Source organism: Halichoeres trimaculatus, unplaced genomic scaffold, assembly GCF_033239565.1.
Source record: "Halichoeres trimaculatus isolate MK-OKI-2021-1 unplaced genomic scaffold, fHalTri1.1 fHalTri1_scaffold_16, whole genome shotgun sequence".
NCBI classification, from domain to species: Eukaryota; Metazoa; Chordata; class Actinopteri; order Labriformes; family Labridae; genus Halichoeres; species Halichoeres trimaculatus.
The window spans coordinates 24,777,274-24,796,275 of record NW_027437194.1 but is presented as its reverse complement, the minus strand read 5'-3'; the positions used below and the strand labels follow the sequence as shown (position 1 = coordinate 24,796,275).

The 19,002-nt window shown below is 39.5% G+C and overlaps 2 protein-coding genes across 2 annotated transcripts; one reads left to right on the top strand and one right to left on the bottom strand.

Annotated features, from left to right (window-relative positions):
- The first annotated feature begins 477 nt into the window (after positions 1-477).
- On the top strand, positions 478-3,426 carry gas1b (growth arrest-specific 1b). Its single transcript, XM_074690554.1, has one exon. It carries the CDS (start codon positions 863-865, stop codon positions 1,637-1,639), a length of 777 nt encoding a protein of 258 aa, XP_074546655.1. The 5' UTR covers positions 478-862; the 3' UTR covers positions 1,640-3,426.
- Positions 3,427-13,395: 9,969 nt separating this feature from the next.
- Positions 13,396-18,646, bottom strand: c9 (complement component 9). Its single transcript, XM_074690593.1, has 11 exons — positions 18,573-18,646; positions 18,390-18,480; positions 17,415-17,565; positions 17,195-17,336; positions 16,843-16,981; positions 16,530-16,757; positions 16,183-16,423; positions 15,968-16,096; positions 14,371-14,546; positions 13,620-13,879; positions 13,396-13,555 (listed from the first exon to the last, which is right to left on the bottom strand). Exons 1-11 carry the CDS (start codon positions 18,644-18,646, stop codon positions 13,396-13,398), a joined length of 1,791 nt encoding a protein of 596 aa, XP_074546694.1.
- Positions 18,647-19,002: the final 356 nt, after the last annotated feature.

Below are 19,002 nucleotides of genomic sequence, written 5' to 3'. Positions count from 1 at the left end.
TACTTAAAGAAGATAAAATAAGAAACAACTTCTTGAACAGAGATAATCTGCAAGGTTTAATTGCCATGGATCTCACATATAAAGCAAGACATTACATTGCATGATATATTGACTTATTTCTTTTTCACATTTAAGATGCAATATGAGTATATGAGTCCTTTTTGATATTAAACTGATTTTATCCAAATGAAACCCTTGTTCCATCATTTTGGGGTGTTTTTTAAAATACAGACTTTGTATTTTAAAATTCATCTTTAAATTCGTTTTTTCTTCACAACATCACAGAGCCGTTGCAGAAAAGACTCCAGGAAGACTAGGAAGCAGTCTGATGAATTAAGAGGGGATTCAAGCAAGGTCCAAAGACAGTTTCCCTTCACTTCAATTTGAAAACAACGGCTTGCGTCACTGCCTGCGCGTGACGTAATCATCACAACAGTTTAACGGACCAATCAGAAGTGGCTGTTGCAGGAACCTAACCAGCCCATCGCTGCAGACTGCATCACAAAGTTGCTGCAGCCCGTGAGGATGCGAGGTGACCGTGGGGCTGACGGCTGAGTTTTAAAGAAGAGAAGAGAAAAAGTCTCTGGATGAACTTCTTTCCTTTGAGGTTTGAGCTGTTTTTGAAACTTTGGGTTGAATTTCATGGTCACGTGGAGCTTCTAAAACTGACTTGGAAACTTTTTATTGATCAGCACAACTCTGAATGATTCACACATGATGGACATCCAAAGCGAGTCGGTTTGTACTTTGCAGTGCCTCAAAGACTTTGAATCACAAACCATAACATGATGTAAACCACCAGGGAGAAAGATTTCAGAGTCCTGATGAATTCCAACGTTTTTGAGACTTCTTCTTCCCGGAAATGGCAAATCGTGCCAAATTGATGGCGCGTGTTGTGATTCTGATATGCAGTGTATTGATCCTTATCATTGGCTCTTGCATCGGGGCTCCAAACCACAGTCACCGGCTGGTCTGCTGGAAAGCCATCCTGAAGTGCCACGGAGAGCCGGAGTGCCACTACGCCTACGATCAGTACCTTTACGCCTGCGCGTCTGTCATCACCGGGGAGCGTAGAAAGTGTCCCAGCCACTGCATATCCTCTCTGATCCAGCTCAACTTAACCCAGAGTGGACCGGGTTTGGAGGACTGCGACTGCGCCATGGATCCGGTCTGCAGGAGCACCAAACAAGCCATCGAGCCATGCCTGCCGCGGACCAGCACCATGGGCTGCACGGAGGCCCGGAGGCAGTGTGAGGCGGACCAGCCGTGCAGCGCTGCGATGAGGGATTATTTGTTCCACTGCAGGAAACTTTTCGGAGGGGAAAGGTGCTCCGATGGGTGCAGGAGAATGATCGCAAACATGCGCTCCATCCCCAAAGCGCAGCAGCTGGACACGTGTGTCTGTGACGGCACGGACCGGAACATTTGTGAGTACATCAAAGTCAGCATGAAAACCTTCTGCTCGGACTCCGGAGACAGGTTCGCGGGAAGCGGATTCTCAGACTCTGAGGAGGATTCAGAGGATGATTACATCGACCAGGAGGATTATCAGTCTGTGGAAAACTCAAGTGACTTCTTACTCTGCCAGACTGCGCTGACTCTTCTTACCTCCATTTTGGTTTTAATAAGGTTGATATGACGCTGATGTCTGTGAGCGCAGCAAGGATGTAAACAGATAAACTTAAACCATCAGTATGGGCTTCTAAACGCATCTTCCTGCTGCAAATCTGCACAGTCACCACATCAAAATCATTCAAGTCACCTTTCTGTGCTCAGAAGTGTTTGTCGCTCCTAAAGTTTATTTTCTAAAAAGTTGCAGCTCTTAGCTTAAGAAACGAGTTATTTACCTTTAACAGCAATCACATCATCTATCTTTGAGATGGATCTTGTGTTTTTATGAGTGAGTTCCTGCAACTGTCTGCACAATTTGACCCCATCATCATGTCAGCATAATGCAAATTCTGATTTGAGGACCAGATTTATCGCTGTTATCAGTTTAATGTGCTTAAAGCTGTTTTTGAAGATCAGATTAGCTTTAAGTGTTGTTTTCAAAGCTTTTTTTTTTTTTTTTTTGGAGAGAAAGTCATCAGAAATCACACTAGGATCCGTCTTCAGGGGTTGATAGTATGATTTTACAATAATCTGCACACATCATTCAAGAAAAGTCACATGGAAAAGATTCATAAGGCATGTTGCCTTCATCTTTTCTGCAGTTTATTGCAGGCAGAAAGTAAGTTGCATAGCGAATTAACAGGAAGTTACGGAAGCCCTAAAAGGACATTCATGCATTAATTTCATTCACTGATAACTAGCTGTATTTTCTTCAAGATCTTGACTTATTTAGTCATTTTCTTGAGTAATCTGACATTTGTCTTTACATTACAACAGAATTTAGTTCATTCGCAGTTTTTTTTCTGTAAACTGGATAAAAATGTATTTTTTTGGCAATGTAAAAAAATATAAACAGTTATCTGGTCACTCTGAGCTTGATCCTGTATAAACAAGTCCAGTTTTCCAGTTGCCTTTATCAGATCAAGCTCTGAATAACCTGAATGACTGAGAATTTTCATGAAAAAAACTAAAAGTGACTTTTTGTCCTGGAAAAAGTGAGTAAATGTGCAGACAGCTGCAAATCACATCTGAATCATCCTCAATCAAAGACTTTTTTCTTTAGTTTCCTTCTAAATTCACTCAAAGTCATGTCAGTGTCCTATAAACATGAAGGTTTCAGCATCAGATCAGTATCATCTGTTGCTTCTTTGTCATATTTCAGTTTATATGTCTAAATTGGAGCCATCTGGAGATGCTACAGGAGCCTATTTTTGTACATAGCAGTTATATAAAGTTAAATTGTACAGTATATTGAATAAAAGAAATGTTTTGTAAAAGTATTTGTTTATAAGAGATGAGATTTGCACTGTACCTGTAGATGAGTTTCTCTGTTTTACTACCTGAAGACTTCAGAAGAAGGAAAAAAAAATATCAAAGTGCCTAAAAGTCTGTTTTGCATTCACCATGATGTGACCGTATCAGAGGTTTGCTGTGAAAGCAGAGCCGCCTTTCTTCCACCAGCTGTACTCAGACTTCCTCCACAACCCCCTCATTACAAACCAAAGTTTCTCCAAGCCTCTGAAACGTGTCGAAGTTCTCAGAGCATTAAGAAATAACACGCCTGAAACCAGATCGCTCTCAGGAGCGACACACTCAACCTTATAAACACGGATGTTTGTGTAAAGTACGAAGTGTTAATTCTTGGTCACTGTGCAGACAGACGACAGAGAGGTAAACTCCATCTCTCAGGGGATTCACAGCACTGTTTGGGTAAAGAAGAAGCACTCATCAGTGTGTTTATGTTCAGCCATGTGTTTGTCAGAAGTCTTTACAAAGACAGAATGAAGGAGCAAATGTCAGCGTGGTCGGGTGATGGAGACGTGAAGCACCCATCAGGAACACAATCCTCTGAATGTTCATCAAATAAAAAGAGTTTTTACAGTGATTCACTGGAAGTTGTGTGGCTCTGTCTTTAAGCATAACCCTAAGTACAGCTGCAAAATGTTCTGCGGCTGACAAACACTCACTGCTGAAAATAACTAGCTTTGAGTCTCTGTTCACACTGCAATGATTATTTGCTGTCATCAAACCTGGACACTGAGGAAGAGAAAGTAGTCAACCTTTCACAGCAAGTAGATTAAGACAGATGCTGTCCTGCTCTTTGCATTTGGAGCTGTTCTGATATGTTTTTCTGGTATTTGCATTTAAATAACTCTGTGTTATGGGGACATGATTCTTCTAGATTTATCCAATTTCTAGATTTCCTCATGAGCTGTTAGCCATTTTTGCTTATTAGCAGGCTGTGCATTTACTTTTCAGCATATTACAACATTAGACCATAAACAATGCTGTGCTCATGATACAATGTGCTTAATAATCACAAGTTAATTGGTAAAAATGCACTGAATGCAGCACAACACATGTAAACATGTAGAGTTTACTATTTAAAAGGTCATATTTGCATGGTTAGCCACTAGCACTGTTGGCTACTTTTTTGTAGTCATATGTCAGCTGTGATGTCACTCAGTGCTGTGGATGGAGGAAGTTATAGTGTTGGCCTTCGTACGGTGGCCCATAGGTGTCAGACCATTTGCAAAAGCAACAAAGCAAATATAAATGCAACAACGTGAATGCAAAAGCCACACCACAACGGAAGTACAACGGCAACAGAAGTTAAGAGGAGATTTATCTAACGGAAACAGAGAAGTTGTGAAAGTAAGTTATTGATTGTTTTCTTTTATAACTTATGCTATGATAAATATAGCTTTAATGCTAACGTAAATAAAGAAATATGAGTACTATGAAAAATCTCACAAGGTGACACCTCTATGAAGCTTTGTTTATCGTAGATGAAGTTCAATCATTTACTTACTTTTATGACCTTTTTCTGTTGGGTTTGGATTAGTAACCTCTTTTAACTCCTGTTGTTGCTGTACTTCTGTGGTGTTGTAATGTTTGCATTTGTGTTCTGGCTTCTGCATTTAGGTTGTGGCTTTTGCATTCATGTTTTTTCTCTTGCATTCCTGATGTAGCTTTTGCATTTGTGTTGTAGCTTTTGCAAATTGTCTGACACCCACTGGCCACGGTACCTTAGGCTAAAATGCATTTTGGAGAAAAACTACATTCAAGATGTATTTAAGCGTCACGAAAGCATCAGAAAGTAACAAAGCAGAGTATGCAAGTTAAGGAATGTGGTGTTATTGTGCTATCGGGCGTTTGAAAAACATATTCAAGTTGATAACAAGAAAAAACAAACTAAAGAAAAAAAAACGGAAACTTTCCAAAATTTCCAATTATTCGTGTGCTAAAATGTCCATTTCCCAGAAACTTTTCTGAAGTAAATTGGAAATTTTCCACCCCTTAGCAATCCTTGTGAGGAATCCTGAGTTTGCAGCAGATGATAACTCATGATGTGAGCTAAACACAACCCCTGGATTACAGTAACCAGTTAGCATAGGAGCTAGCATGGTGATAACATTCTCTATATTTTGTTTTCATTTTTTTCAAATTGAAAAGATAGGGTGTTCAAGGGCAATAACAACTACTGCTATTTCTTTAGTTGTATGACTGTGATCCACTCCTTCCGCCTGTCAGCCTTGATTAAGTGCACCCCACTATACCACAGGAGATAATCATCATGGTTCAAAATGTAGATTACAGTTTACTGCAGAGAAGGGCTTTCATTACAGAACATGGCCCATCTGCTGTCCAGGTGAGGGCGTACGTTAGGTCACATGCAAAAGGTCTATATCAAAATTCATTAAATCGCTGTGATTCAGCAGTATAAATGACACATCATCACTTTTAGCCCAAAGTGGTCAGCTGCTGTAGCTCTTTTCCCTCTCTGACCTGCTCTGTTTGGAGGGTAAAGTTCTTAAAATGATATGGAAAAATGAGATACACACTTTTTAAGTGAGAGAAAAGAGAGACAGTTTTAAGGATGACTTTGTTTAATGTTTGTTGAAGTGTAAACAGAAGCAAAGATGCTGCATCCATGTGTCAGTTTACATACCAGTGCTCTGAGTCTGTCAGCTCTGTGCACTCTCTAAAAGACAAGTGTCCCCTCCTGCACTTGCGATAATAGGTCTTGAAACCATTGATGGCAGCCATGTTGCTTTTCAGTGGGGAAAGAGATGGGCCCTCCATCGCATTGATTGGAGGAGAAGTCGAGTGGCACCTCTGTTATGGAGATCCAAAACACACAATAGTGCTGCGGCACAATGTGGGGGCACTTCATTCACTCCTTTTCCTGGCTGTCACCTCTTTTCAGGGAGTGGGGGAGCAGGAGGAGACAGCTATCTGAGAGGAAGACGGAGGAGTTATGTGAGAACATTCAGCTTTTATTGCTCGGTTTAAGCCCTGCTGGGAGTCTGTGCACACATAGATTCGTTTGTGCAAAGGAGGGCAGTCAAAATGAGAGCATACTTTGGCTCTCAATTATCCAATAAAACTTTTAAAATCATAAGCCAACATTTGCCTTTAAAGAGTCAGAGAAACACAGACCCAGAAATCCATCCCACAGTGGCAGTGAGTGTTGGAAAAACACCAACAAAACATCCTGGTAAAGGCATTTCTGAGCCTTTGTTATGAAGAAACGTTGTCACTGTCGCTTTAAGAGAGCCAGCCCCTTCTGCAACCATTAATAATTGTAATGCCTTTTTATTATTGTTGGGGCGACTGAAGAGATGGGGATCATATGGGGCCCCAGACTATACTTTGCCCTGAAATGTTTTCAATTAACTTTTGGCAGCAGAGGAAAATGGGAATGTTGTGTTTTTTTTCTCATGCTGGAACAGAAAAGAGGCGACCGGGGCTTTTGGTGCGGGAAGCAGAACATCATTAAAATTACCTCATCATAACTCAAAGTGTTGGTTGGCTGACCTCTGCTCTGCCCCGCCCTGAGCCCTCTGTCCTCTAGGTTACACTAAAAACAAACACAGCCTCAAATTAGTTTGACTACATCCACTCTGCGAGTGTTCGTATAGTTCTTTATTTCATTGATCCTCTTCTGTATTGCTCCTTGGCTGCAGGTGAAATGTATGTTGCACTAATCATTCCCCTCACTGCGCTATAATTTTAGAGCTTACAATAAAAGAAGGAGATTTAATGTCTGCATATTTTCAGGTCGCTAAAGTTTAGCCTTTTTCGAACATTTTGCACAGAAACCTCTGAGAAACTAGGGTCTAAATTTAGTGGGCGTAATGGAGATCCAGGACTTTTAGGGGGTGGGGCCTGAACGTGAATGTTTCTGATTGGTGGAGTACCCACAGTGTTTTTATTTTCTACAATAAGATGACCCCCAGCTATGATTGACTTGGTTTAATGACTCTTCATCACTGCTCTTCTTTGAGCCTGATAGTGTGGATGTGTCTCATTCAGCTCCTTGTGTTCCGGTTTAAAGAGTGACCCTGTAAACTGGAGACCTTCAGCCGAACGTGTCAGTGGATATCCAGTTTACAACAGCTGTTGAAACCGAAGAAGTCTTCGGGGATGCATCCTAGTTTAGTTTTTGATTGAGACATGTCAAATCTGCTTGATAATCTAGGTTTGAAAAGGATGCATCTCACTGAAAGTTGTCAATCAACAGATAAACTAGTGATTAATCTGTGCTGTCTTCATGCTTTAGATGGCAGAGATCCAATGCTGTTTTCCTGAAATGGGCTTTTGTAACAGTTTTGCCACTTGCTCTTGTCTCTTTTCAAGAGTCCATTCAAAGAATCTATCCACTTGTTTAGTTCACTCACTGATTACATAGAGAACCGTACACACATAGGCAATTTAGAGAGACCAATCAACCTGGTAAGCATGTTTTTTTGGAAAAGGTAACTCCACACAATGAGGCAGGGAATCAAATCTTCTTGCTGTGTTGTAACCACAGACTGTATAATTAATGGACATAGTCTTTCGACATCAACCATCTGTTTCTAAAATGGACTTTTGAAGCAAATCAAATCAGCTATCGTTGCCATAGTGGAAGTGATGGGGGCTTTGAGAACAGCTAAAGGTCTGTCATGTGAGCTGTGCCCCTGATTGGACACTTGAGAAACAGCAGATTTTAGCACTTAGACCGGAGGCTGCTGCTTGGTTGTAAGAGGTGATAGAATTTAAGAAGTAATTTGTTCCAGTGTGTCAAAGAAAAGGAGAAGTACCTTGGTGTTTCAGGTTATGTGGGGTGAGTGGGCTGCCTCATGATTTCATTTTCAAGATCAATTAAAAGGTACATGAAAACACGTTAAACTTTTTCAGCAGCTTGCACAGAAAGATTGTGACGCATCATCATAAATCTACCAAAAGCATTTTTACTTTAGCATTTTAACTGTAGCTGCAGCAAACATGTAAGGTGTAAAGTTCAGTCCAGAAAGCCCTAATCAGCTCAGTTTAACACTATCTGTGCTTATTAGACATTTCAACTTGTTGAGAAAGTTTGCATTACTGACGCTGCAGATCATCATCATCATCATCATCATTATCATCACTTAACTTTTCAAATCATTACTGCACTGCTCTTCATCATTTGTCTGTCATGCTTTTTTAAATACAGGATGTTGAGCGTTAACCCTTTTACTTTCACTTTTTGAATGCAGGGGATATAAAGTCTATTCATCTTTTCCCCTTTAAAGTTTCATCCAAGAAAAAATGTGAACAATTAATTAAATTTAAAAAGAAAACAATTTTTGTTGTTGTTGTTGATGATGAAGCACTAAGATCAGAAACAAAAACGAAACAAAAAAATCTCTACTATACAGTTGAGCAACAGGTTAAATGGTTTACGTGTTATAGAAGAGGCCACTGTTAGACACAAGAAAGAAGCAACATTTTGGGCCCACAATAAAAAACATCAGCAAATTATCTATTTGATTACTTATTCTGATGCAGATTATTGTCCGACAGAGAGAGATGATGTTTAGTCATCTAAAAACCTAGATCTTCGGGTCAAACAGAGCAGTCAGACAGTGGCAGCACAGGCTGGTTGGACTAAATGTGTCTGACTCTGATATTGATGGTTGAATTGTCTTTTTATTGAAGTTATCACATCTTTAGCTGCTTTCTGTTCAGCTTTGGTCAAAGATAAACAAACTTAGCTAAGGCAAACTGAAGCAGTAAACCTCGGTGACCCTCAGTAATTGGGGGTTTGGGGGTTGGACTTGAGGGAAGCAGCACCCTGAGCTTTAAGAGAGGTGGGAAAGGTGGAGGAGGGGTTGATTTATGATTGAGGGTTCATAGGGGGGAAGGGGCTGTGCTGGGTTGAATGTCAGGGGATTTTAGGCCTCTCTGAATAATGATGCAAAGAAGGAATAGCTCATCAACCAATCAGATCTGCTCTCTCTACCATGGCTGGATAGGAATTGTCCTCTGGTTACCTCCCCTGATCCCTCCTGCAGCCCAGCCATGGAGCAGGGGTGTGAGGTTTGAGGGCTCAGGAGGAGGGGGGAACACAAAACATAGCTGACAAGGAGCATAACTTCATTTCCACGGTGCTGGGACAGCTGTGTGGAGTAATCTGCCGTGGCAGCCCCTTAAAACTTCAATGCCTTTAGTGACCCGGGGAAGTGGGGAGGGGGCAAACTCCAACTGTGTCGAGGCGTTTAAGAGGACGAGGGGGGCTCCTTTCACACCCTGCAAAGGCTTTTGTTGTTAAAAATATCCCTTACCTCTTTTTCATTTAAAGTGAGGACTATATGTTTATGAGAGGGGACGACAATGACTCACATTTTAAAGCTGAGAACTCATTATTTCAGCCTGTGAGAAACTGGAGCAGAGCTAAGGAGTGCAGGAGTGGAGCTAAGATTTCATAAAGTTTAATATGTTCGTCTTTACAATTCTTTGAATTTGCAGGAAGTTTTTTTTTAAAACGTCAATTTTTGACATGGCAAAAAGTTTATAACTTTAGATTTTGCTGTGAAAATGCCTAAACGGGACTAGTTAAGTGTGCATTTTTTTGGTTTTGTGCCAGTAGTTTGCAAAATTAACAGTCAAGCGTGCAACAATTTTACTGAATAAGCATAGTATTGCACGCTTTTTGTTTTGTCATGTTTTGTGGCATGTTCTGTTTTTTTTAATATATGCATATTTTTTTTATGTCTTTCCTCATGTCCTGCATGCTCATTAGAAAGTTTTAGATGTTAAAAATTCAAAAATGATTGTTAGTGAATTATAAATCCTAGAGCGGCTAATCCTTTTTTCATAAAAACTACATCACTGTAGTTAAGGTATTGGACTAACTTTTTTTTTTTTTAACCACAACCAGAGGTTTATCTCAGTAAGGAAACATGACTTTTGAAGTTTGTTCCGAGCATTTCCAAGCAGACTTCCTCTTCATGTCTTCTCCTGTACCTTTTCTTCAGCTGAAGTAAAAGTAAATAAATGTAAAAGGAGAAGCGAGCAGTCTATCCATACTCAGGGGTTCATTATTTGGTGCTAACAGCTCTGTTGAAGGCCGAGGAAAGAACAAAACATTTTAGCCTAAGATAATGGTCTGAGGCTGGGTTGCTGTCCGCTGTGAATGGGGTCTCCCTGGAGCTCAATAAGGTCCCAAAGTTTTACTCCATTATGCTGACATCCTAAAGGCCAGGGGGTCCCACCCCCAGTGGTTACCTCTCAAGTATGCATTCATCACCCCCCTCCCACTGCACACACACTCACACTCACACAGAAACATGCACATACACACACATAATGTTTTGGATCTATGAGAGACATATTCAGCGAAAGCTCACTGTGAGAGGAAGGAAAGTAATAAAAATGAGACCAGGGGGCTGAAGCTGCTCAGAGAGCTTTAATGGAACAATAAATCTCATCAGATTTCAGAGTATTTCACATTTGGATCAGGTTACCATCAGGTTTCAAAGTTATTTTTTACAGTGAGCATAAAAATGCCAGTCATAAGTTGAAGTATCATGGTTAGGTGTCCTCTTTAACAGGTCCATACACATTCCTGAATACACTCACTCCTGCTGTTTGTTTAAAGGCCTTTGGCACGAGGATCCCTCTAAAATGACTGAGTCCTAATCCATCAACAAACATGGAAATAAAAGGCACCCAAACTGAGAGCAAATCTCCATTTATCTGACATGTTAATCCAAGATATACAAACATTAAATATGTACTTACTTACTTAGTTGAGTTTTCATCCTCAGACACAACATTCAAGCATACAAAGCTGCTTGAAGACAGTTTATCAAAGACTGAAAAACATGTATGTGCTACATTTGATTGATTGCAGCCCAGAAACTATTACAAAGTAAGTTTTTAAAGGCTTAGCCTGCATTCTTGCTAATGGACAGCAGGGGGTGACTGCACTTCTCGCACAAAAGACACCTGCTTGGTTAATAGTCTGAGATTTTCCCCAAAAAAATCTCTGGTGTGAGGTCTGAAAAATTTTCCTCCATTTTTTTAATGCTTGAACTTCTGTTAAAAGTTTTGTATGACCTCACGGGAACAGAGCACAACCACATAATATACCTCTTTTTATTTCAGGAGGACAAGGATAATCAGAATATGTTTACAGAATGTGAGATCACAGTCCTGAATAGTTACAAATCATGAATACAAAAAAACAAAACAAAAAAAAAACAAGCAAACAAACAGAAGATGACTTTTTTTTGTTCATTAAGATAAATGCTAAACCGCATCTTAGATATCTGACATCCTGGATTGGTTTTCTTTTGACTTGGCAAATACGGAGAAGGTGAAATAATGCAATGATTAAAAATAGAAGTAATTCATTGAAACACAAGTTGAGCACTTTTTTGTTTTAATTCACACACACCAAATAGCAGCAGAATCCACCCAAAAGTGAAAAGAAATATTGCAATACCTCAGTTATCCTCTTGAAAGTGCCATTAAACTGCTGAAAAGGTGATAGAATGTCTGTTCACAGCAGGACTTCATATCCCACAAGTCTTTGGTCCAAATACAGCTGTAAATTGGTGGGCTGTTTACAGCAATAATACATCACTCAAATTTATATATTCAAAAATCTTCATGGACTGCCTTTTGGTCATAGAGAGACAGAATCCGAGTAGTCTTCGAAAACATACTTTTTAAAAAATATTATTATTATTTTTTAACAAAACAACAAACAAAAGGATGGCAGCTCTGATTTATAAATGCACGTTTTTGGAGTCTCCAATCCTGCATGATATTAATTCAGGGTGAGCCAAAGATTAGAATAGTTAGTAGACAAGTCACGATCAGGCTGCAAGTATGAAGCTCAGGAGCAAAACTGCAGTTCCTTGAGCGTCCACTTGAGGCTCTAAAAGCAAAGACAATCCTTCATAGGCTGAAAGTGATAATGTCAAGATCAAAATCCAACATGTAGTCAGCCTCCTCTCTGTGCCCGGACATTTTAAGTGAAAGGCTGTATTTCTATCTCAGAAGGATTAAAAAGTCGAACATGATGAGAGAAGTGAAATTAATACACCATAATAAAAAAACTGACATTATCTTAAAAAATGTAAAGACTTTAACTTTTAATGTTCACAAAGACACACTCTGCTGCACATAATGTCCTCTTTTACACCGTGTTTATGTCCAGCACCTTAAACCCTCCTGTGTGTGTCAGCTCCCTCTCTCCGTCCTGCTCACACTCATCTGGTTCTGGTTAACACAGCGCGGCCGGCTGGAATGTGTTTGTGCTTTAAAAATGAGTTATCTGCCCATTAATACATACTTCGGCCTGACACTATTTCAAGAGAGCCAGAGTGGAAAAACACAGAGCTGTTTGTGGTCAAAAAAAGCCAAAGCTCTCATGAATGTAAATGTAGTTTGATTAATACATACACAGAACGAGCAGTTTTTCTGAACAAGGTGATGGGGTGGATGAAAAGAGCTTTCTAAAGATGATTTCTCTTTAATTTATGATATCAAAGTGACCAAAAATTAATTTAATGATACTTAACTGTATTTCCTTTATTGCACAAGATGCACTTTCTATTTTTGTTATTTAAAAAACAAGCTGTGTCCTACACACTGGTGCAACCAACAGATCAGTAAAAATATAGAGGTATTCTGATGTAGACACTTAAACATAGATGTCTCAGTTTTGGTCTCCCGTTAGATTATTCAGTGGTGTACTATTAAAGTGGGGGGATTGTGCTTTTTCTAGTATTTACTCTGTCTTTCTAGTACCCCCATAGCTGCGTCTCATGATTTTCAGCTCATTAAAAACCATGTTTTTCTCTCCCTGGTGTTTTAGAAAACCTTTATTTCAGCCTCTGTCTGAAACACTTAATTTTAGCTGCTGTCTCTTTAAGGCCTTCCACTCCACAAAAACCCTTCTTCCTGATTGGCCAGCCATCTAGATGCCTGTTGGGGGCGGAGCTATGGGCAGACCTTGGTGTTTTTTAAGGCCCACGAACCACTAAGAAGATCTTGTGAAAATGTAATTTCTCATGTTTTTCCAAAGTTTTATCGAATTAATTTTTTTTGAAGGATTATAAGTAAATTTTCTCACTTGCCATTTGTTTAAATGCTTGTTTTATTGTTTCACTTCATAGATTTATAGATGAGCAGAAAACAGAGAGTCAGGGGAATGAAAAACTTTTTATTTAAAATATTATGTTACATTTTTTTTCCTCTTAGTTTCTTGTTCTTTTTACATACACATACCTAAACTTTTTAGTTTAAATGAGATACTTTGAATATTAGAAAACAAAATTTCTTACTATATTGAAAAAAAACCTGTTACTTTGTGAGCTGTATCGTCCATGACTGGCCTCTGGGGGGCTCTGTTCTTTTATGGTAAGCATCAACAGTCAAATCGCTGAAGGACTCTACTTCTTTTATCTTTTGGTAAACCTCCGGTGAGATGTCTACAGGGGAGATTTTTCTCATCGCAGATGTCTACTCTGCTGAGCAGTACTCCTCACTGCTGTTGGCTCCATTGCACGTAGCTCCAGACAGACCCTCCGTGTTACAGGAACGTGTCCTTCTGTGTCTCCCTCCACTACAGCTGGACCAGCTGGACCAGCATGCCCAGTTACCTACCTGATCAACCACAGGTCTTTCAACTGCAAAACATTATCCAAAAGTTTAGGCCATGACATAAAACGCTTTGATGGTAAAACCTGATGGATCTGTTTGGAGTCTTACCTCGGGTATTAGCTTTATCCCCTTTAAAATTCTGACAGGCCAAGCCTTCAAACAGGTTGGTGCACAGACACATGCACTTTCCATCCAGCAGAGTCAGAGTGGCTCCGTTGTGACACGGTTTACACTTGCACACGCTGTACTCAGCTTCATAGTCTGCTGTGGCTTTCTTCAGGTTGGTTATTCTGGTGTTGGCTTCTGGCATTTCGGATGGGATTAAATTATAGATTGGCTCTGGCTGTAAAAAAAAGTTAATATGTGTATCGTGTTACTTGTCAGACCAGGGTAACCAAATTATACCAGCGCATCATGATGTTCATCTCACATGAAAAATATCGACAATATCGACAGTGTAACTGAGAGGTTAGTATGATTTCACTCTGTCATAGAAATGTTAGCTGAAGGCTAACGCTAGTATTTCTTGAGGGAACCTATCTATCTATCTATCTATCTATCTATCTATCTATCTATCTATCTATCTATCTATCTATCTATCTATCTATCTATCTATCTATCTATCTATCTTGGTATTTGAGGCCTGCCTCTTCAACATGTGCATTGATCTCACCATTTCATCATGTTTTATCAGGATCTTGGGCTATTTTTTTAGCGTTTTGATCAATTTACAGACAAATTTATGGATTCTCCAACATATGAATATTTGAATATATATTGAAAATTTGAACTTCAAGCATTGTTACTTTATTTTCACATCAACAAACCATCTACCTCACTGTTGATCAGTGCTGGGGCATCAGCAATGGTCCTGGCCCAGTTCTGATAAGTGATGACGTCCATCACTCCGTCCTTATTTAGTTTAGCTCTCATACCAGAAGCAGCTGCCAGAGTCCCTCCTTTCACTGATGTCATCACTTGGTCCACCACTGCTTTACCTTCAGTTTCAGCTGTGAGGTAAAAAGACAACAACTTTGAAAGTAAACCTCTCTCATACGAACCATTTGTGTGCAACAAAGTGCCCCACAAAAAAGTGTTATTCTACATAAAAATGCATTTTTGAGATTCATCATATATATATTTTTTGTTTTACTGCTGGGGAACTTCTGTTGGTAGTTGCTTTGCATGATAAAACCCTGCCAAATACGTAACGAAGTACCAGTGCTTACCCATAGGTAAATCGGTTACATATTTTCAGATTTGTTTACATATTATGTGCATTTGTTCACATATTTTGCACAGTTACCCATCGTTCTGTCATTCTTTTCCCTACAGGTTTTACTTTTAGCCCACTGTCAAAGTCATTGGCGTTAATGAATTGATTTTTTTCCTTCAGTGATTTAGAATAAAGATTAGGGTGGGAGAAAACGAATAGAATAGAATGGAAGAGAACTTTATTGGTCATTGCAACAAGTGCAACGAAATTGCAAAAAAAAAAAAAAAAAAAACGATGTATTGGGATTTTTTGTTTAAGAATATCAAAATCGGGATTCTCCGTCAAAATTTATATATATATATATATATATATATATATATATATATATATATATATATATATATATATATATATATATATATATATATATATATATTTTTTTTTTTTCCAAATTCAAATTCTTCATTTCAGTCTTTGTTTATAAACTGGATTGGACAAAAGTTACCACTTTTCTCCAGCAGAGGGCGAAATGTTTCTCTCTGACTCACATGATGTGCATTTTATGGGAAAATATGGCTCCTGATAAAGTCTGTAGATATTATCATCACTTAACTTTTTCACATGGTCTGGTGTTAAAAAAAAACACAAACTAAAAAACTAAAAAACTAAAAAAATAAAATAAATTGTAAATATCAAAGAATCGCCATTTAAATTGAATTAGCACCCCATCCATCCATCCATTTTCTATACCGCTTATCCTGTTTAGGGTCGCGGGTGGCTGGAGCCTATCCCAGCAATCATTGGGCGAGAGGCAGGGTACACCCTGGACTGGTCGCCAGTCAATAGCAGGGCTGACACATAGACAGACAACCATGCACGCACACACTCACACCTAGGGACAATTTGGTGTGACCAATTAACCTGGTAAGCATGTTTTTGGACTGTGGGAGGAAGCCGGAGTACCCGGAGAGAACCCACGCATGCACGGGGAGAACATGCAAACTCCACACAGAAAGACCCACCGGCCGAGGTGGGGAATTGAACCGGTGACCTTCTTGCTGTGAGGCTGCAGCGCTAACCGTTGCACCACCATGCAGCCCGAATTAGCACCCCCAAAATCATAATTGAATTACAAGACTACCATATCGTCCCAGCCCTAACAAAGATATTACGTGATGTAGAGTTAGATCAGTTAGATTTGACAAAGAAACATACCGGTGTTTTTGTTTGTGACATCTTTACAGTTGTCAGTTTTTACACTCCCGTCTGCACTTACAGACGAGACCGAAAAGTCTGCGCCGATTCCCAGTTTGACACAATCCTGAATCTTTCGCTCGGTCAGGTCTGCAAAAAACACGAAGAAGAAAGAGTGAGCGCGAGTCCACACATGCTCACAGTAAGTAAGAAAAGCCGTGATGTGAGGCATGTACTTTTTTCCCTGATGGTGTCCTGGTTGAGAACATAGATGAACTCATATTCTCCTCCAGACTTTCCATTCTTGGTATAGTGGGTTCCATAGTCTTCCAGGAAGGCAAAATAAATCCCCTTCTCGTACTCCAGAGGCAAAGACTGAATGTGCCTCAGGAACTCCTCGGCCACCTGGAGCCCGCTGGAGCGGAGTCTGTAGGTGCTCAGCTGCATCCGGCCCTTCACCCGCATAAAGCTCTTGTTCTGTGAGGGCCGGTCAGAGAAATATTTATGAGCATTTGATCTTTTTGTATCTTGGTTAACTTTGCTTTAATCTGTACGTAAACATTGGTCTTGGGCTTACACGTACCTTGACATTGGTGATCTCTGAGACATCCTTTATCATCGTTTTCTTCTCAAATCCAACCTCTGCGTTCACCCCTCCAGAAACAGACATATTTGACATGGACTCTTCGCTTGGGGTGAATTTGAAGGACATTCCAATGTCGATTTTGTCCGTCATCTCTCTCAGCAGTTCCCTCAGAAGACTGTGAGTGTCTTCATACATTTCTCTGGATATGGTTTCTTCCACCAGAGTCTGGAAGGACAGTGTGCCAATCTGTGTTTTTAAAATCCTAGCAGACATTGTCATACACACAGCGAGGTATTTATCTTCAGCTGACCTCATAATTGAGCACACCAACGTTCCAGGGAAGCCTGTCGAATATTGCAGTGTTTGGATTCCTCACTCGATCACAGCGCCCGTTGAAGAAATCATTGTTGAAGGGATTCATTCGGGGGTCTGAACCCAAGATGTTGATTCTGGGGCATGAAAAACGATCACTTTTTACTCTCTTTACAATATTACCCTTACTTACAGCTAAAATACAACAGATGCGTCTCAACCTCAGTTTCCACCATTACCACAAAATAAATCTAAGAAATCAGTTTCCTTGAGAGAAAAGGTTGAACATGCCCTTTAAATGTCAGTGTTTGTCGCTGCTAGTGGCCTACTCTTTTGTTGTTGCTTCTTACCCGTATCCAGCTGTCCTGCCCTGCTCGTTGTTGTCAAGCTGTTGCTGTCCACACGGTTTACGGCCTACATCACAGTCCTCATCTGATCCATCCTCACAGTCATAGTCCCCATTGCACATAAGTCTTTTCTTAATGCAGGTACCTGCACAGAGACTGGTGTTAAACCTACACATCCACAACAAAAGGTAAATAAATCAGTATCTTAAAGGAGCTGAAGGACCTGACTCGCACTGGAACTCTGAGTCGGAGCACACAGGTGGAGGTGGTTGCTCACATGCAGCGTCTGACTCACAGTACTGTCTTTCCCCAATCGACCCCTGGCAGGGCCGTCCACCAAACTGACCAAACAGCTCTATACCACGGGATCGCCTCTGAGGGTCACAAATAAAACCACATTTAATGTTAAAGGATTCCAGCAAAACTAGGCAACAGACTCTCAAAAAGAACTGATGTTTTTATCTTATGTCTTATTCTATTTTACCCAAAACATTTGACAAACCATTGCACAGGTGGCAAAATACTACTAGATTATGAGTTGGGTTTGCAACCTGTACTTTCATAGGAGCCATTTAGCCTCAGCTAACCTTGATTTAAGTCATTCCAGAGACACAAAATGTACCTTTTCTTCACAATTAAGACTATAAAGTGTATACCATTCTATACATAATTAAAAATATAGTAAATAAATATATTCAAGAAAAGTTATTGAACATGTGATGTCTAAGTTTTTTTTTTTTTTAATGAATTAGCAAAAATTTGTAAAAATTTTGACATTCTAAAAATTCAGAAAATTTTGAGGTTTCGAAAAATTGCAAAACTTCAGAAAATGAATGAAATTTCACAAATTTGAAAAAAATCAATTTCTGAAATTTCAAAAATTTTGAAAAATTGCAAAAAAACAAAAAAAAACAAAACAAAATTAAAGGTAAAATAACAGTACATTTTGACATTTCAAGAATTGCCAAAATTTTAGCAGTTTTCAGGAAAAAATGCAAAAAAAAATCCAAAAAAAAGAAAGAAAAAGAAAAAGAAAGAAAGAAAAAAGAAAAAGAAATTCAATACATTAAAAAAAAAATTCGAACTATTTTAAAAGAATTCTTGAATTTGATAATATATGGTACAGCATTTCACTCCAGAGGGACTATATAGTATGCTTCATGCTCTCTAAACAGGTTTTGTGTTGTTTCAGACTCACTCTGGTTTTGGTGCAGGAGTCACAAGCGCTCCACTGTGACCAAGGGCTCCAGGCACAGTCCACTCCTGGTGGATCTGGAATCACAGCTCCCCTGAAAAATACAAAAGTTCATGTAAAGACATGTCTTTGGCCTGTAAAAACAATTCGAACTAGTTTTGTAAATGAAAAGGGAAAAAGACTTACATTCCTTCACTGATAAGCGCCACAGTGACACACAGGCCACATAAGGCCAGCTGAAGAATCCCCCCAGTCCTCATCTTAGAGCTCTGAAAAGTCAAACACTGATGTAGGTCTGGCCTTTGTCTGTAGTCTTTTAAACCATCTCTCTGTCAATCATTAGCAAACCAGGCTGTAATCATCAAAGTCAATAGTTTAGATTTCAGAGGCTGCACTATTGATTTGGTGCTGGGAAATTTTCAGGGTGGAGCTTGATCAACCTGAAACATCTTACTCATCCAGTCAGAATATTTTGTTCTTCACCGTTTGAATGAAACACTGATAAAAAAGACAGCTGATTTAATATGTGATCATTTATTTCTGCCAAACTAAACACTGCAAACACATGAAACCACAGCAAGTGTTCATGTCTCATTGTTAGTATAAATTGTCTTGT

Bases quoted from the DNA above. Each gene is read 5' to 3' on its own strand.
- c9 (XM_074690593.1), bottom strand. From the start codon at position 18,646: ATGAGGACTGGGGGGATTCTTCAGCTGGCCTTATGTGGCCTGTGTGTC. The intron at 17,337-17,414 runs GTCCTTCAGCTC...GTCTCTGTGCAG, and splicing joins AGAGTTCCAGTGCGAGTCAG to GTACCTGCATTAAGAAAAGA. The intron at 16,982-17,194 runs GTAAGAAGCAAC...TTCATGCCCCAG, and splicing joins GGCAGGACAGCTGGATACGG to AATCAACATCTTGGGTTCAG.
- gas1b (XM_074690554.1), top strand. From the start codon at position 863: ATGGCAAATCGTGCCAAATTGATGGCGCGTGTTGTGATTCTGATATGC.